This window comes from Eretmochelys imbricata, chromosome 26 (assembly GCF_965152235.1).
Source record: "Eretmochelys imbricata isolate rEreImb1 chromosome 26, rEreImb1.hap1, whole genome shotgun sequence".
Classification (NCBI taxonomy): Eukaryota; Metazoa; Chordata; order Testudines; family Cheloniidae; genus Eretmochelys; species Eretmochelys imbricata.
Genome location: NC_135597.1, coordinates 2,219,733 through 2,234,304, shown reverse-complemented (window position 1 = coordinate 2,234,304; position 14,572 = coordinate 2,219,733). Strand labels below are relative to the sequence as shown.

General features: G+C 47.9%; 1 protein-coding gene across 1 annotated transcript; it reads left to right on the top strand.

Annotated features, from left to right (window-relative positions):
- Positions 1-1,474: 1,474 nt before the first annotated feature.
- EIF4EBP1 (eukaryotic translation initiation factor 4E binding protein 1) lies at positions 1,475-8,706 on the top strand. The gene is made up of 3 exons (XM_077805893.1): positions 1,475-1,664; positions 6,739-6,909; positions 8,307-8,706. Exons 1-3 carry the CDS (start codon positions 1,523-1,525, stop codon positions 8,336-8,338), a joined length of 345 nt encoding a protein of 114 aa, XP_077662019.1. The 5' UTR covers positions 1,475-1,522; the 3' UTR covers positions 8,339-8,706.
- The last annotated feature ends 5,866 nt before the right edge of the window (positions 8,707-14,572 follow it).

The following is a 14,572-nucleotide window of genomic DNA, read 5'->3' as shown; positions in this document are numbered from 1 at the left end:
AGCAGGCTGTGAAATCTGTCACTGCACAAGTTTCGCGAGTGGTGCTGAAGGCCACCCAGGAGGGCCACCCTTGCACTGGCTGCCTTCTCAGGAGGCAAGTGGGGCATGAAGAGCTTAGCTGCATGGAGAAGCTGGGTAGCAAGAGCCTGAACTTGGCACGGGGGCACAACTGCCTCCCGTTCCTTATGGCTAGATGGGAAGCATGTCCCAAACCATGTTTCGTTTGTTGCATGGGAGCACAGTATGGGACAGGTGGAGAACCTGTGCCCCAGAAATACTTCATTAACCCCCCTGCCACCAACCCAGCCTATGGCCATGGGAATGACGGGGATGCTGAGGGTAGCTCCCTAAGCGTATCTTTCGAAGGTACTTCCTTCCTTCCTTCCTTCCCCCACTGTCTGCCTTGTCAGTCTGGATTACAAAACTCCTTGAGGCGGGGACTGGGTGTACAGTGTAGGAGAGTTGTAGGATGTTATATGTCTCTGTTGTACGTGGTGAGGGAGCAGTGGGGTGAGTGAATAGGGAGGGGCGATCCAGGGGGTGAGGTGGGTGCATGGAGGGGGTTGGTGGAAGTGGTGGGATGTGGGATGGGAGGGGTCAGTGCATGGGATGGGAGCTGGGGGGCAGTGGGACTGGGATGGGGAGGGATCAGACCTTGGGGAAGGGGCTGAGGGTGGCAGTGGGAGGGGTCGGGGTATGGGGAGGAGGCCAGGAGCAGTGGGATGGGGAGGGGCTGGGGGTGGCAGTGGGAGGGGTCAGGGTATGGGGAGGGGGCCAGGAGCAGTGGGATGGGGAGGGGCTGGGGGGCAGTGGGGGGGGTCGGGCTGTGGGAGGGGAGGGGGGTAGTGGGATCGGGAGGGGCTGGGGGCAGTGGGAGGGGTCGAGCTGTGGGATGGGGAGGGGCTGGGGCAGTGGGAGGGGTCGAGGTATGGGGAGGGGTCGGGCTGTGGGAGGGGAGGGGGGCAGTGGGATGGGGAGGGACTGGGGCAGTGGAGGGGTCGGGCTGTGGGAGGGGAGGGGGGCAGTGTGATGGGGAGGGGCTGGGGGCAGTGGGAGGGGTCGGGCTGGGGGAGGGGAGGGGAGGGGGGCAGTGGGAGGGGTCGAGGTATGGGGAGGGGCGGGGAGGCAGTGGGATGGGGAGGGGCTGGGGGCAGTGGGAGGGGTCGGGCTGTGGAAGGGGAGGGGGGCAGTGGGACTGGGGGGGCAGTGGGAGGGGTCGAGGTATGGGGAGGGGCGGGGGGGCAGTGGGATGGGGAGGGGCTGGGGGGGCAGTGGGAGGGGTCGAGGTATGGGGAGGGGCGGGGGGGCAGTGGGATGGGGAGGGGCTGGGGGCAGTGGGAGGGGTCGGGGTATGGGGAGGGGCGGGGCAGGGGGCGGGGTCAGCGGTCGGCCACGCCTACGCCCTGCCGCTGCCGCTGTCCCCCCCCGGGGCCGCGCGCGGGGGGGGGGGGCGGAAGGGGCGTGTCCCGCCGGCTGGTTCCGGGTCGGGGGGCCGGCGGGCGCGCGGGCAGCGCCAGTCGCCATGTCCGGGAGCTGCCGCCGGGGCCAGACGGCGAGCCGGGCCATCCCCGCCAAGCGCCTCAGCCTGCCCGACGGGGCCGCGCTGCCGCCCGGCGACTACAGCACCACGCCGGGGGGCACGGTGTTCGGGACCACGCCGGGCGGTGAGCGGGGCCGGGGCCGGGGCGAGCGGGGCCGGGGCCGGGGCGAGCGGGGCCGGGGCCGGGGCCGCCCGCTTGGGATCGAGCCGGGCTGCCAAATGCACAACACAAATGAATGGGGGGGGGAGGATTTTTTTTACTGGATCTGACACGCTAGCGACCTTGGGAGGAGCCGGTTAGGGTAGTGGGCTTTAAAAAAAAACGCAGACGGCAGCCTGACGCTTCAATCGGCGTCTCTTTAAAAAAACAAAGAGCAGCAGCCGTTGGGCTGGTCTAAGAAAGTTTGGACCCAGAAACCGAAGGTCTGGGCGTCTTTTGGGCGAGGCACCGCGTTGTTCTCGGGGAGCACAATCAGCAGGGCCTTAGGCGCCTCTTCCAGTAGCTGGGCCACGGGTACAGGAGAGTTAGGAGCCGCGGGTTATTCCTCAGGGGGTGTTTGCATGCCGTGGTAAGTGACAGCGGTCACTCTCACCTGTTTCATTCCACTGATGGGGGAAAGTGAATGCGACGGGAAGAGTGTCGTAAAGGCAGAAAAACTGAACACATTCTTAAGTCGACGTACTTAGATCTACTTACCGTGCTAAGTTGACAGCTAATGCTCTCCCATCGACTCCACTTGCACTCCTCTTTCTGGTGGAGTATCAGAGTCGACGGAAGAGTGCTCAGTGGTCAATTTATCACGTCTATACTAGACCACGATAAATTGACCGCTGCTGGATCAATCGCTGCCCACCAATCCGGCGGGTAGTGTAGACAAGCCCTCAGACTGAGGGACATAGTTAAGCCAACCTAAGCACTGGTGTAGACACTGCTAGGTTGGAGGAAGAATTCTTCCATCAACCTAGCTACCCCTTTTGAGAGGGTGGATTTACGACAGGGACAGAAAAACCCCTTCTGTCTCTTTAGTAAGTGTCTGACTTGCAGCAACATAGCTGCAGCTCTGCTGCTGTGCTATAGCGCTTGTAGGAGAGACAGACAGACCCGTAGTTGGTTCTGAGGAAGTTTGGAAGGGCAAATACGTTCTCTGTGGCTTTTGGAAATTATTACTCTGAGATTTAAAATTGGTTTGACTGTTTATGATCTCCCTGTTTCTGATACGTTCCAAGCAAACTCAGTACGTGTTTTCTTCCTTTACCTTGGGTGAAAATGAATGAATTGGAAAAATCCAGATATGAACCCCAGGGAGTCATGTTAAGTCATTATGGGATGATACTGGAATATGATTTCTCAGAGAAAACCACAGGAGAGCTTGACTGTTTTGTGTTCCTGAAATAGTCACTTTAGTCTCATGTCAATATTATTACAGAATGAGTGGGCTTTTAGTTTTTGAATAATTTATTTAAGGCCACTGATTAGGAAACGCTTCACAGCTACCAACTTTTGCAGGCTCTGTGGCAATAGGCTAAACTCCACTCTGCAGAAAGAAAGGGAAATAATTTGCTTTTTGAGTCATTGGACGTGTGCGAGTTAGCTCTCCTTTACTTCTTGACCCCTAGCTCTGGCTTTAGGATGTCTCCACTGCATAGAGTCTAACAAAGATGAGCTCTTCCTTGACTAACATGTCCTGAGGTGACCCTGGGAGAGCTGTAACCCTGAGATGTACTGCCGGCGTCCCTCATGTACACTGTTGGAAGTGGAGTTCCCTTTATCTAACTTGCTGTTTTCAGTGGCATCAGGAAAACACCCTCCAGTCATCCAAAGGAGTTAGTGAGTCCCCAGAATGTACTTTAGTGAATGGAAATGTTCCTCCTGGGAGAACATCTGGTCACTTCTTTGGGCCCTCTGGAAAGCCAGGATTCTCCATTCGCAGGAACATGTGGGCAGAGATGTTCACATTGGGCCGGAGTAATTCCTGGGTCTGTAAAATTCAGCTGCTGAAGTAGATTTAAAACCTTTGAATTGTGGTTTACTGTGGGTCCAAGCTTAGCCTTGGTGCCACCAAAATGAGCTAAGGATTCAGATGCGCCATCTCGGAATTGTTACCTGATCCTTCTGTGCTCCAAGAGCCCCATCAGAACGGGATCAGAGAGCAGGGGAAAGGACCCACTACCCTGTGGCAGCACAGGAGGTGAAAAGTGGTTTTCATTTGCAGCAGTCGGGAACAAAAAAATAAATAAAATTAAATCAGACCTCAGCACCAAGAAGTGAGAGTGGGAGGGTTGTGGGGAAGAAACAGTCATAACCTTTAAACCTACGGAGACTGTTCTCTTTAAAAAGAAAAGGAGTACTTGTGGCACCTTAGAGACTAACCAATTTATTTGAGCATAAGCTTTCGTGAGCTACAGCTCACTTCATCGGATGCATCCGATGAAGTGAGCTGTAGCTCACGAAAGCTCATGCTCAAATAAATTGGTTAGTCTCTAAGGTGCCACAAGTCCTCCTTTTCTTTTTGCGAATACAGACTAACATGGCTGTTACTCTGAAACCTGTTCTCTTTAATATTCCACTAAGAGCTTGTCCTGGATCCTTGCCAGGGCACATGGATGTTGTCCTTCTCTCAGTAAATTCCACATCAGCTAATTGCTTGGGAGCTGTGGCCAGCTCTGCTTCAGGCACTCAGTTCCTTGATGTAAACACACATCATGTAGAATGTTCTTGTCCGTGGGTTGAAATGAGCAGTGGAGAGTGGGTGATTTTTGAGTGTAGCACTCTGATCGCTGGCAGAGGGATTTGCCAGTGAGAAGAATGTTTCTACAGTTTTTTATGGGGAGTGTGTAGTGCTCTGGGTTGGGAAGGCTTCTCTGTGCTGTGTATGCTTCCAGCTCAGTATACCCACACCACACCATACAGTTTTTGTGGCTGGGGGGAGGCTGGTTACCTTGTCCATCTTGACCAGAAGGCAGCTGAGAGAATAAAGTATGCTTGGCCATGCTGTGAGAATGCTGAATGACCCCTAAAATGAACCAAAGGCAGAAGCTGAAATCACGCAAGGCTTTTTAATGAGTTCAGCAGCTGGGGAGCTGCAGCAGGTTGTCACTGTCAGGGCCTGAGCCTGCATTCCTTGTCACCCTACACTCCCCCGAGAGTCAGTGGGAGCCTGGGGCACACAAGGAATGTGAGGTTGGGCCCAGGGACCATACAGTTAACAGGTTAGAGCCATTAAACTTTTGAAGACAATAACTGCTGAGCCAGAAACGTGAGCACTTTCTAGGATTTAGTAACTTGTGCATCACTTCCAAGAGGTATATCATTGTCCTTAAGAAGGAAACTGGTAGGTCAGGATGTCAAATTCTGGAAAAAGCTCTCTTAATTAGGAGTCTGTAGTGCACTAGTCTAAGTTTGCTAGGGTTTCAAGGAGCTTTCTTTGTTGTTAGGAATGCATCGATGAAGTGAGCTGTAGCTCACGAAAGTTTATGCTCAGATAAATTTGTTAATCTCTAATCCACAAGTACTCCTTTTCTTTCTGCTATTCAGAACCCCCTGTGCATATCTGGGGCTCTATTGGAAATGAGGGGCAAACCCATGAATCAGCTGTCGTGGGACAGGGAGTAAAGCTTGCTTTGCAGAAGCTGATGCAGGTTATTTCACCAAATGGTTCTTATAATAGCGTGAATTGAAACTGAGATTTTTTTGTTAACAGATTTGCGTGCTTCTCTGATGGAAGGGGCCCTACCATCCCCTTGTGTTGACAACTGTTGTAACAAATCAAAGCAGGGTATACAGGGTATTTAGTTCCATAAGTAATAGCTCAAGGCATGTGACTCTGCGTGAATGAATGTAAACCAGGAATTGCAGTTCTTCAGCCTGTTATGAAATGTACTCCTAGTACCTAGTATACTAACTGCAGTTCTAGGAACCCGTCCTTATTTTGTAAGTCTTCCAGCTACCAAAGTCTATAACTGCAGGCTAGGGTTGTTTCTTTACCCGAATCCTGATTAATTGCACTTGTACTGGAGCATAGATCTGAACTGGCAACATTGCTGGTATAATTCTACCTCCTTGATCTGTAGAAACTAGTCACAATTATCTTCAATTTTGAAAAGGTTCCAATGTCTTGGAAAATCATTAGCATAATTTCCTCGAAATTTAATATCTAGTTACATGACTTTACAGCCATGACATGGAATATAGGAGTGTGCCTAGCATTCCAGGAGAGACGTTATCTCTGATTTCTTCTTGTCCACATGCATACCACCAGCTGAGATCATGGGGGGCTGGAGGGAGGGAAGGGATTCCTTTGTCCTATTTGGTTGGATGGGGGTAACGTATTAAATGTCCAATCCTGAAATGAGAGGTTGCAGCCCTCACCTCGGAATGCTGTTTTGAATTATTTCTGTATTATGGATGTTTTTACTCTGGTTTGATATTTTTCCAACATCAGATGCCTTGGTAGGGGAATGGGCGGCTCAGCCTACACAATGTTCCTTCTAAATCCTTGCAGGGTCTCTTGGTCTGAACTCTGCCGTCACCTCAAGGGTTGCTTTCTGCCCACTAATAAAGATGTAATTTTATTCTGCTCTAACAAACCAGCAACAATAGGGTGGGGTCCCATTCACCACTAAAATAAACAGCAAATAAAATGGAAGTGATGTCTTGGTTTTAGTTCTGTAATCCTGACAAATGTAAACAAAGTTTTCTGAGCTGGACAGCCAGCCCAGATCGCACAAAGGCAATACCGCCATGCAGAAAACTCTTCTCCAATAATATTAAACATCTGACTTAACAAAGAGAGGCAATTTCCACTACAAATTTCCTGGTCTATCTGCTTAAACATGTGGGCTTTCAGAATTGTAGGTAGTCTCAGAAAAGCATGTGAAATTTATGTACTGCAGCCAGAAGGGAGATGGGATGAGACTAACAGAAGCAGTTTAAATCTTAATTTGACTGATTTTTTCCTGGTTTTGCAGGAGCGTAAATATTCTTTTCATGTAGACTTTGTAACTAGGTGTTCACTGGGAGGCAGTGTGTCCTAGTGCATTGAGCACTGGACCGGGTCCTGCATTCTGTTCCCAGCTCTGCTACTGGCCTCTCTGTGGCTCAGTTTTATGTAAGTTAGGGCTAATGATACTTGCTTTCCTTGTAAAGCACTTTGAGATATGCTAAAAGCTGACAGTATTTCACATTTTTTCCCCTGTAGGTACAAGAATTATTTATGACCGGAAGTTTTTGATGGAATGCCGCAATTCCCCAGTTGCCAAAGCCTCACCTTGTGACCTTCCAGACATTCCAGGTGTTACCAGTCCAAATGTGGAGGAGTTGAAGATTGAAAACAACCATGTCCACAATTACGAGGAGAAGGTGGGCGTAGGTGAGTGGGCACCCCCTGGCAAAGCCTGAAAATAACTTGCAAGTTGCACCTTTTCTCCTTGGAAAATACACAACAGCACACCCGGACTGGAGCCAGAGTATTGTTATAACAGCTCGGGAGGAATTGAGGCTTGTGTGTGGATTGTGGATACAGGCTAAATCAAGATATCTCTGGGTCTGACATTGTTCTTATACCGACCGCATCACTGTAGTATGAGCACCTTCCAGTAATGCATTAACATCTATCACGCGTGGTTCCTTCTTTCTCTCCCTCTGTCTCATTCATATTAATTTAGCAGCAGTGAAACGTACTGCTGGATTAACAGCCCAGGAGACTGAATTCTCTATCTGTAGAACAGGTGCAGCCCAGCTTTGCCTATTACGTCCTTTGCTAATGTGCTTCTTCCCTACACCAGAAAGGTATGGGGATGAAATGGGAATTGAGTTTGTGGCCCATACAGTTCTTGATCTCTCTGCAGATATGTCTAGTCTCAAGGACCAATTACTGTAAATTGCACTGTCAGTGTTGTGATGTGGGCATGTGTCCACTGAAAACTAAGAAGGTTGAGTTTCCTAGCTTAGCTCACATCAACTACTGAGCAAGATTTGGCTGGTAATTTTTGGTCACTGTCTCACTCCCCTGGCTTCAAATATCAAAACTGATCAGCCTACAAGTCAAAGTAAGATTTGTTCCTCTTCTGAAAAGTTTCTTCTGCATCACTGGCAATAAGGAGCGTAGCAGAGCTGACCATTTATGTCGTTTGCAGTGTTGTAGCCGTGTCGGTCCCAGGATGTTAGAGACAGGGTGGGTGAGGTGATATCTTTTATAGGGCAGTGGAGTAGTAGCATCCTTGCTTATGCTGGCATCCTATCAATAGCAATCATACATGTAACAGTAATTGCATCACGCTGTGCTGACTAAAAATTACATTTGCCTCTTGTTGCGAACAGAAACCCACATTCATGGTCAAATGTGTCATAGGGAAAAGGTAGAAAATACTTCTGTTGTTGTGGATTTTTTTTGAGAAGGGCTCCAAATGAAGAGCGGAATTCTCCTCTCAGATTTGCTCAGATGCATCATGTTTCTGAGGCTCTGTGTGCTCTGCGCTGGCAGAGTAGATGTTCTTTGTGTAGAAGAAGAGCAGAACATCAGACCACCTAAGAGGAATGGTTTTCCCCCTAAGACAGAGCAAGCCTCCATCTCTCACAACAGTTCTCCAGCAAGACTCAATCCCTGTACCCAGCAGGCTGAGAGTTTCCCCAATCTTCACTGCCACATCCAAACTTCTGTGCTCTTGTGAGGCTGCTGATCTGAGTGTCACATCCGTGTAGTGTTTGATATTTAACATAGGACTTCATCAAGTACTCACCTGCATTTTTGTCGTTTCTTTTCAACAGGCGAGGAAGCTCAATTTGACATGGACATCTAAAGTATGTGCCCTGAGAGTGTTTGTCTGGTGAAGAATGGGACCTCAGTGTGAGGGCTCCCACCAGCTAGGCTTTTAGAATAGCCAGGCTTTTCTGAGTGACTTGCTCTTTCCTGCAAAGGGCAGTCCATTCGCTTTGACTGAGAGCAGAACACATCCTATTACGTGAGGACTGAAAGTATCAGCTGATTCATATGGGTATAAATCCATGAGTATGGCTCCTGCTGGCGATGGACAACAGTGAGAGGAAGAAAGCTCTCTATGATTTTTTATTTCATGTTTCTATGCCTTTGTTAATTGGTGTATATCAGTACTGTAAAGGTGACCAAAATGTAATATCAGGGGAGAAATAAAATCATTTGGGGTCTCCAGGTTTGGCTGTTAATGCCGTACTATGGGTATTTGGTCTTTGCTGAGTATAGCAAGCAAACTGCTGCCTATTACTGAGCTGGAAAGATATACTAGGGCAATCCCACAAACTGGATTGAGGCCAAAGTCTTTCATACAAGGGCCTGGGCCTAAGTGCTCCAAAAAGAGACACTGGGCATCACCCACTGATGTACCTTAGGGTGTAGGTGATGGAGTTCCCCCTTGGTGTGCCAGAGGATGGACCTGGCTGATTGTAGTCCAGGTGGTCTCTGATTCTGGTGGCCCCAGAGGGGCTGGGTGCATCCTGCAGCACTTGACCAGTGAATGGGGCTGCCTACCCTGTGTGTCCCTTGTCGTGTGCTTCGGGAGGTGAGGGCAGCCTGGTCTCCTGCTTCTCTTACTTTCCTTGAGCTGGTCCTGTGGGTGGGTGCTCCCACCCCTCCCCTTCCACAACGTGTCATTGGGCCTCTACCCCCACGCCATCTCAGCCAACTGAAAGACATCCAGCTGGTGTGGCTCCAGACTGTGTCCGCAGCACATCTGTACACACTCATGCCCCACAGCATCCCTTTCCTTGCCCTTATGCCCCACACAGGGTGGCAGGACCTGTTGGTGCATGGGGAGGGTGAGGAGCTCCAGTGGGCCAGAGTATACTCTGGGCCCACCAGGGATCTTGGTGGCTCCTCCGTGGAACCATGAGCACAGGCGTGTATGTGGCATGGTTCACAAATTCCCTGACACTTGTCCCTTCTGCAGTGAGAGGGAGACCCTGGCATACATTCATGTAGCGCATCAGGTTGCAGCCCCTCTGCCAGCTCCTCCCAAACCTCTTCCTGAGGTTCCGGCTGCACTTTTCCCCACACCTGCTGATTTATGGACACCCTATCCAGGACCCCACACTTACAGGACAACCTTGTCAGCCTCCTCCTGGCACAGGCCAGGACCGCTATCAATCACTCCAGGAGGGGTGGGGGCTCTGCAACTTGGGGATTATTTCCAGTCCCTTGTCCAGTCGTGTCTCCGGGCAGTGTCCATTGACTTCTTAGACACCTCTGAGGAGCGGTAGGCCTTCCTGAGGGTTCTCTGCACAGTGTCTTCCTCTAGAGCCCTCATTTTTAACCTGTGACCTCACTCCTATTCCTGTTTTCTCCTTCCTTGTCGCATGGATGCCATTGTGCCCTGGGCTTAATGGTTCCTCCCTGTTAATTGGCAGGGCGGGGGAGGAGCAGGCATTTAGGTTTTGGGGAAGGACCTAGACCTGCCAGGCCTAGTCTTGCAAATAGCACACACTGATAATCCCCATTACAAAACATCTAGAATGCCCCAAAGGCCAGATAGCCTTTTAAGACTGAGGTCACCTTTAATGCTTCCAAGGACTACTAGAAATCCACAACACCCCAATGTCTGGTCACTTGCAAGAGATTGAAACGTCTTCCCAGCATGCTTCCAGAATGAGTTCTCAAGCCCTGTGTCATTAGAGGCTCTGTAGCCATCTTCTCTGGTGGTTCATCCTTTCACAAGCACCCCAAAACACCCCTCTTGCATACAATCACCTCCCCTCCTCCCTCAAAAGAGGATTTAATAGCTTCCTTCTGTAGCAGGGCGAGCCTCAGCAAGCCCACAGGTGGAAGCTCTCTCTAGCCCATCTAGTCTTAAAAGGAGACACCTGCAGCTATGTCTGCTTAAGAGGAGCAATTCAGCAGCTCCTCCGCTCCCAGAGTGGAGCCTGCAGCAAGTCTCCTACCCGCAGTAGAAAGGACCCCAACACCTGTCCCCCATTCTACCTAGCATCATCTTCGAGGTAGGTAAGTCTGAGCCTCCAGTTCAAGTGTATTGATTAGGGACTCCCTGCAATCCCTCTTCAACCAAATCACTAAACCCTTTCATCATATAAATGATGACTGCTTATCCTAGTTCTCTCTCGAGTGTCTCTTCTTTCTGACCTATATTAAAATTCTTGCTTAGAGCTTGTCTTTCACCAGATCACTTTGGTACAGGGTACCAGACCCAATCCAGCATTTCTGTACTGACAAAGCTAATTGAAATCAAGAATTTTGCTGGAGTCAGGACAACTGGATCAGAGCAATGCATGGTAGCAGGTTGCAGACAGCACTCTAGTGTCTTGCTAGCTAGATACTGTCTTTAAATTCTGAGTTTCCTTTATAATTCTCTGCTTTTATTGGGCAGGGATTATTTATAGCTTGACAATAAATACCAGCTTTGACCTGATGTTTAGTTTTCAATGCTGTTGAAGGCACAATGGGCTGCTGGTTTTGTCTGACTGGGTGCTCGAGGGCGAGAGTGAACACAGTGTAAAGCATTGGGATGTGGATTGGAAGTTGGGCTTTCCACAAGACTATCTGGGGGAGAAGGCAGATCATGTGTCTTCATCTGCTTTTTACTGTTGAAAAGTCTGCTAATGAATTACAAAGGACACATCACATTAAACTACTCTGAAACCTGTCATTAAATTACTCTATTACTCTGAGAATTACAAAGGAAACAAAGACAAAAGAAATGACACCGATCAAACTGCATTGAAGATAAGGTTTGAAATGAAACACTTGCAATCTGACAGGAACAGGTATTCAGTTGTCATTCCATCCCTATCTTGACACTAGTGCTGAGCATTTGTGTAGGGTTTTAATGTGATCTGTATCCAGGGAACTTTTCCTACCATTAGCAGAATGTGTACAATAGAGCAAGTTACTACTGGAACTTACTGCCTCTCTTTGTTAATTGGTAAATCCATATGCACCTCACTTGGCTGAGTTTTCTTTCTTTCGTTAAAGGGCTGGTAGCTATGCACAAGAGTTGATCGTATTCATGTTTTCCAAAAGGAATCCAATCTTCCGGTCACTGATCTAACCAGCAGAGAACTGGGGGTAACAGCTTAGGTGCTTTGTGTCTGTGCTGAGATGGCTTTTCTGGAGCAGTATCCAGACTGGGCGTTAAAGATACCAGCACAAATATCAGAACCACCAGAGCAGAACTTAACATTTCAACTATCCTATCCAAATTACGGATGTTGTAGAGAGAAACTAGAGGGATTAGCACATGACATGGACTATTTGCTCTAAATAAACACCCATAAACAGTATCTTTCAGGCCTGCTCCGTGCAATTTCTCAACCAATGTAACTATTTTGTGAGGGGGTGGGGGGGGGGTTGGTTTATTTGTTTTTAAATTGAAATAGTTACACTGGTACAACCTGGAGGGGGACAGTTCTCTCAGTACAAAGGTGTCTTAGAGCATTACAGCATTTTCACTTTCCCAAAACTATACTGGTCTAAAACTGCGTCTATACGAGGGGATGCTGTACTGTTTTACCTGCACTGGTATAGTTAAAGCAATATAACTTCTGTGTGTAGACAAGCCCAGGCTGTGCACTCATTATCTTGAGCGGCCAGTCAAGTTTGGCTCTGCAGAGAACTGGATAACATGAGTTTCCATACACCAGGATGCTCAGGTCGCATTTTAAAAACAGGGTTTTTTCAAACCAGCTGAGGGACACTGGCAGACAAATGACAAGGTGAGCCATTTACAAAACAACTGTTACATGTTTGACACTTCAGGGTTTTGCATAGACTGCAGGATAAGCCCATTCTAAGCAGATTTTTCTCTATTAGAGAGCATGCTGTGATGTTTATCCAGCATCAGGTTACAATAAGGAGCACAGTTATTAAGGATTTAATGCAACCTAAGTGTATCTAACCTGAACTATCAAAAGCAGCTCTGTTGTAGGAATACTGGTTACAGGAGTCATACGTGATGTTCCTTCCCCTTTCCAAGGGGTGACAATAGATCTGCTACAGGAAATGTTGCACAGTTTATAGGACAGCCTGCAATAAGCTGCTACAAAAATAAAAAGGCATGTCCAGCTGATTTGTCTCTGGAAAGATGGTCTCATTTTTTGTGAGAGTTTCTCAGCCCATGGGATTCTTTAACAAAGCTCAGCTAGGAAGGGATGTTTGATACTGTAGGTGTTTGTTTTGGTGCAAAAGTGGCTGGACATTTATTCCCATTAAAATCTTTATGTGCTCCCAGTTGGACTTTTCAGATGAGCACTGCCTCTTGCTAGAAGTAATCAAGGTAAATTAACTTTCACTGATTCTGTTTCCCACATCATCTACAATAGCCACATTGAACATATAGCAAATACTTCCAAATATCGTTAATCCTTTCTGCAATTACGCATAGGCAGATATGTCATTTATGAGTATAGGTCAAAGATTTTCAAAAGTGCCCAGTGACTTTGGGTGTCTAATTTGAGACATCTAAACAGGCCCTACATTTTAGAAAGTGCTGAGCTCCCCGCGATCCAAACTTTTTAAGGTTCTCATGTTGGGCACCCAAAATCACTGTTCACTTTTAAAAATCTTGGTCATAAGAGCTCACATATCAAACGAAGGAAGTATTATGGCCTGTTATACAGGAGATCATAGTAGATGATCACAGTGGTCCTTCCAGGATTTATAATCTATGAATCAGACAGTTGGCCCCAGAGCCACAAAGGTATTTAGGCTCCTAACTTCCACTGAAATAAACAAATGAAAGTTAGGAGCCTAAATACCTTTGTGGATCTGGGCCTTGGCCCTTGCCTCATCAAAGCCAGTGTAGCCTCCACAGGTGATTCATACTTGATGGTTCAAAGAAAGGCAAAGTATCACCGTGAAGCACCTAGTCAAGTATGAAATGCTCTAGTGGAAGGCAGAATTCCTTCCTGACTCCTGGAGCGATCAGCCCTGAAGCCTGAGATTTGATTACCTATATATTTTCCTTATCCTAAATTGCTTAGAAATTGTGTTTTGCAAGCTGTAAAGAGCTTGGTCACATCCAAAGCATGTACAGAAAACTACAATTGATCAAATAAATCACTGAATAATTTTTTGGTAGATTCCACGATATCTTTTAAATAAGCTATTTGATGTTTATTATTATCTCCCATCCAGTTATAAAGCTGAACCAAAGAAGAGACGCAGCTTCTCTCAAATCAAGAAAAATCCGGCACACTGTACTGTAGACATCTGTCGCCATTATTGTGTACCCTATCACTGAATGATGGAGTTTTGCAATGTTCAGTTTTATTAACCCCCCCAATTAGTTCATAAAATAGGAGTCCTACTGTATATTCATGAATAGTTTATTGGAACTACATGCTATTTTAAAAATGCATGTTGATTTGTTGTGTATTCACCTGGCTGGTCCCCTGACAACGATTCTCCTTTGCATTCATTAATCCTTACACCAGTCCTCTGAGTTTGTAAGCAGTAGGAGTCTCAGTTGCCTCCAGTGAAGTGAGTTGTAGCTCACGAAAGCTTATGCTCAAATAAATTGGCTAGTCTCTAAGGTGCCACAAGTCCTCCTGTTCTTTTTGCGGATACAGACTAACACGGCTGCTGCTCTGAAATTTACAGATGGAGCAACATTGGCCCAGATCTTGCCCCCCAAAGATTACACAGGGAGATTCTAAAAGTCTGGAAGAGCTCTGGAGAGTGGTGCTGCCTTACAGCCCTCTGCTCTGACCACTCTGTAGCCCTTCTTCCCAGGGCAAGGTATAAGAGTGGGAGTTTGCCTCCCACTCCTTTGTTCTAACTACTAGGTAACACTGCATCCCCGAGCCCTGAGGAACCTTAATTTTCCCCTCTTTTTGCATAAGATGTGCAAAGAGCAGCTAAGCCCTTCCAATATAGATCTCTGTGTTTTCTGGGGTTCATTACTTGTCTGTAAACCATGTGCTAAAATACAGGCTTAGCTGCCAGCCTAGTGCAAGTGTTGCCCCTATCATTAGTACCCACAGACCTGCCACATGTTTAATGGCAGGTGATTAATGGAATTGTTGATTGGGTTGAAATGGCACAGCTGGGA

Coding starts and splice junctions, on each gene's coding strand:
- EIF4EBP1 (XM_077805893.1), top strand. CDS start 1,523: ATGTCCGGGAGCTGCCGCCGGGGCCAGACGGCGAGCCGGGCCATCCCC. Junction 1,665..6,738: donor GTTCGGGACCACGCCGGGCG/GTGAGCGGGGCC, acceptor TTTCCCCTGTAG/GTACAAGAATTATTTATGAC. Junction 6,910..8,306: donor CGAGGAGAAGGTGGGCGTAG/GTGAGTGGGCAC, acceptor TCTTTTCAACAG/GCGAGGAAGCTCAATTTGAC.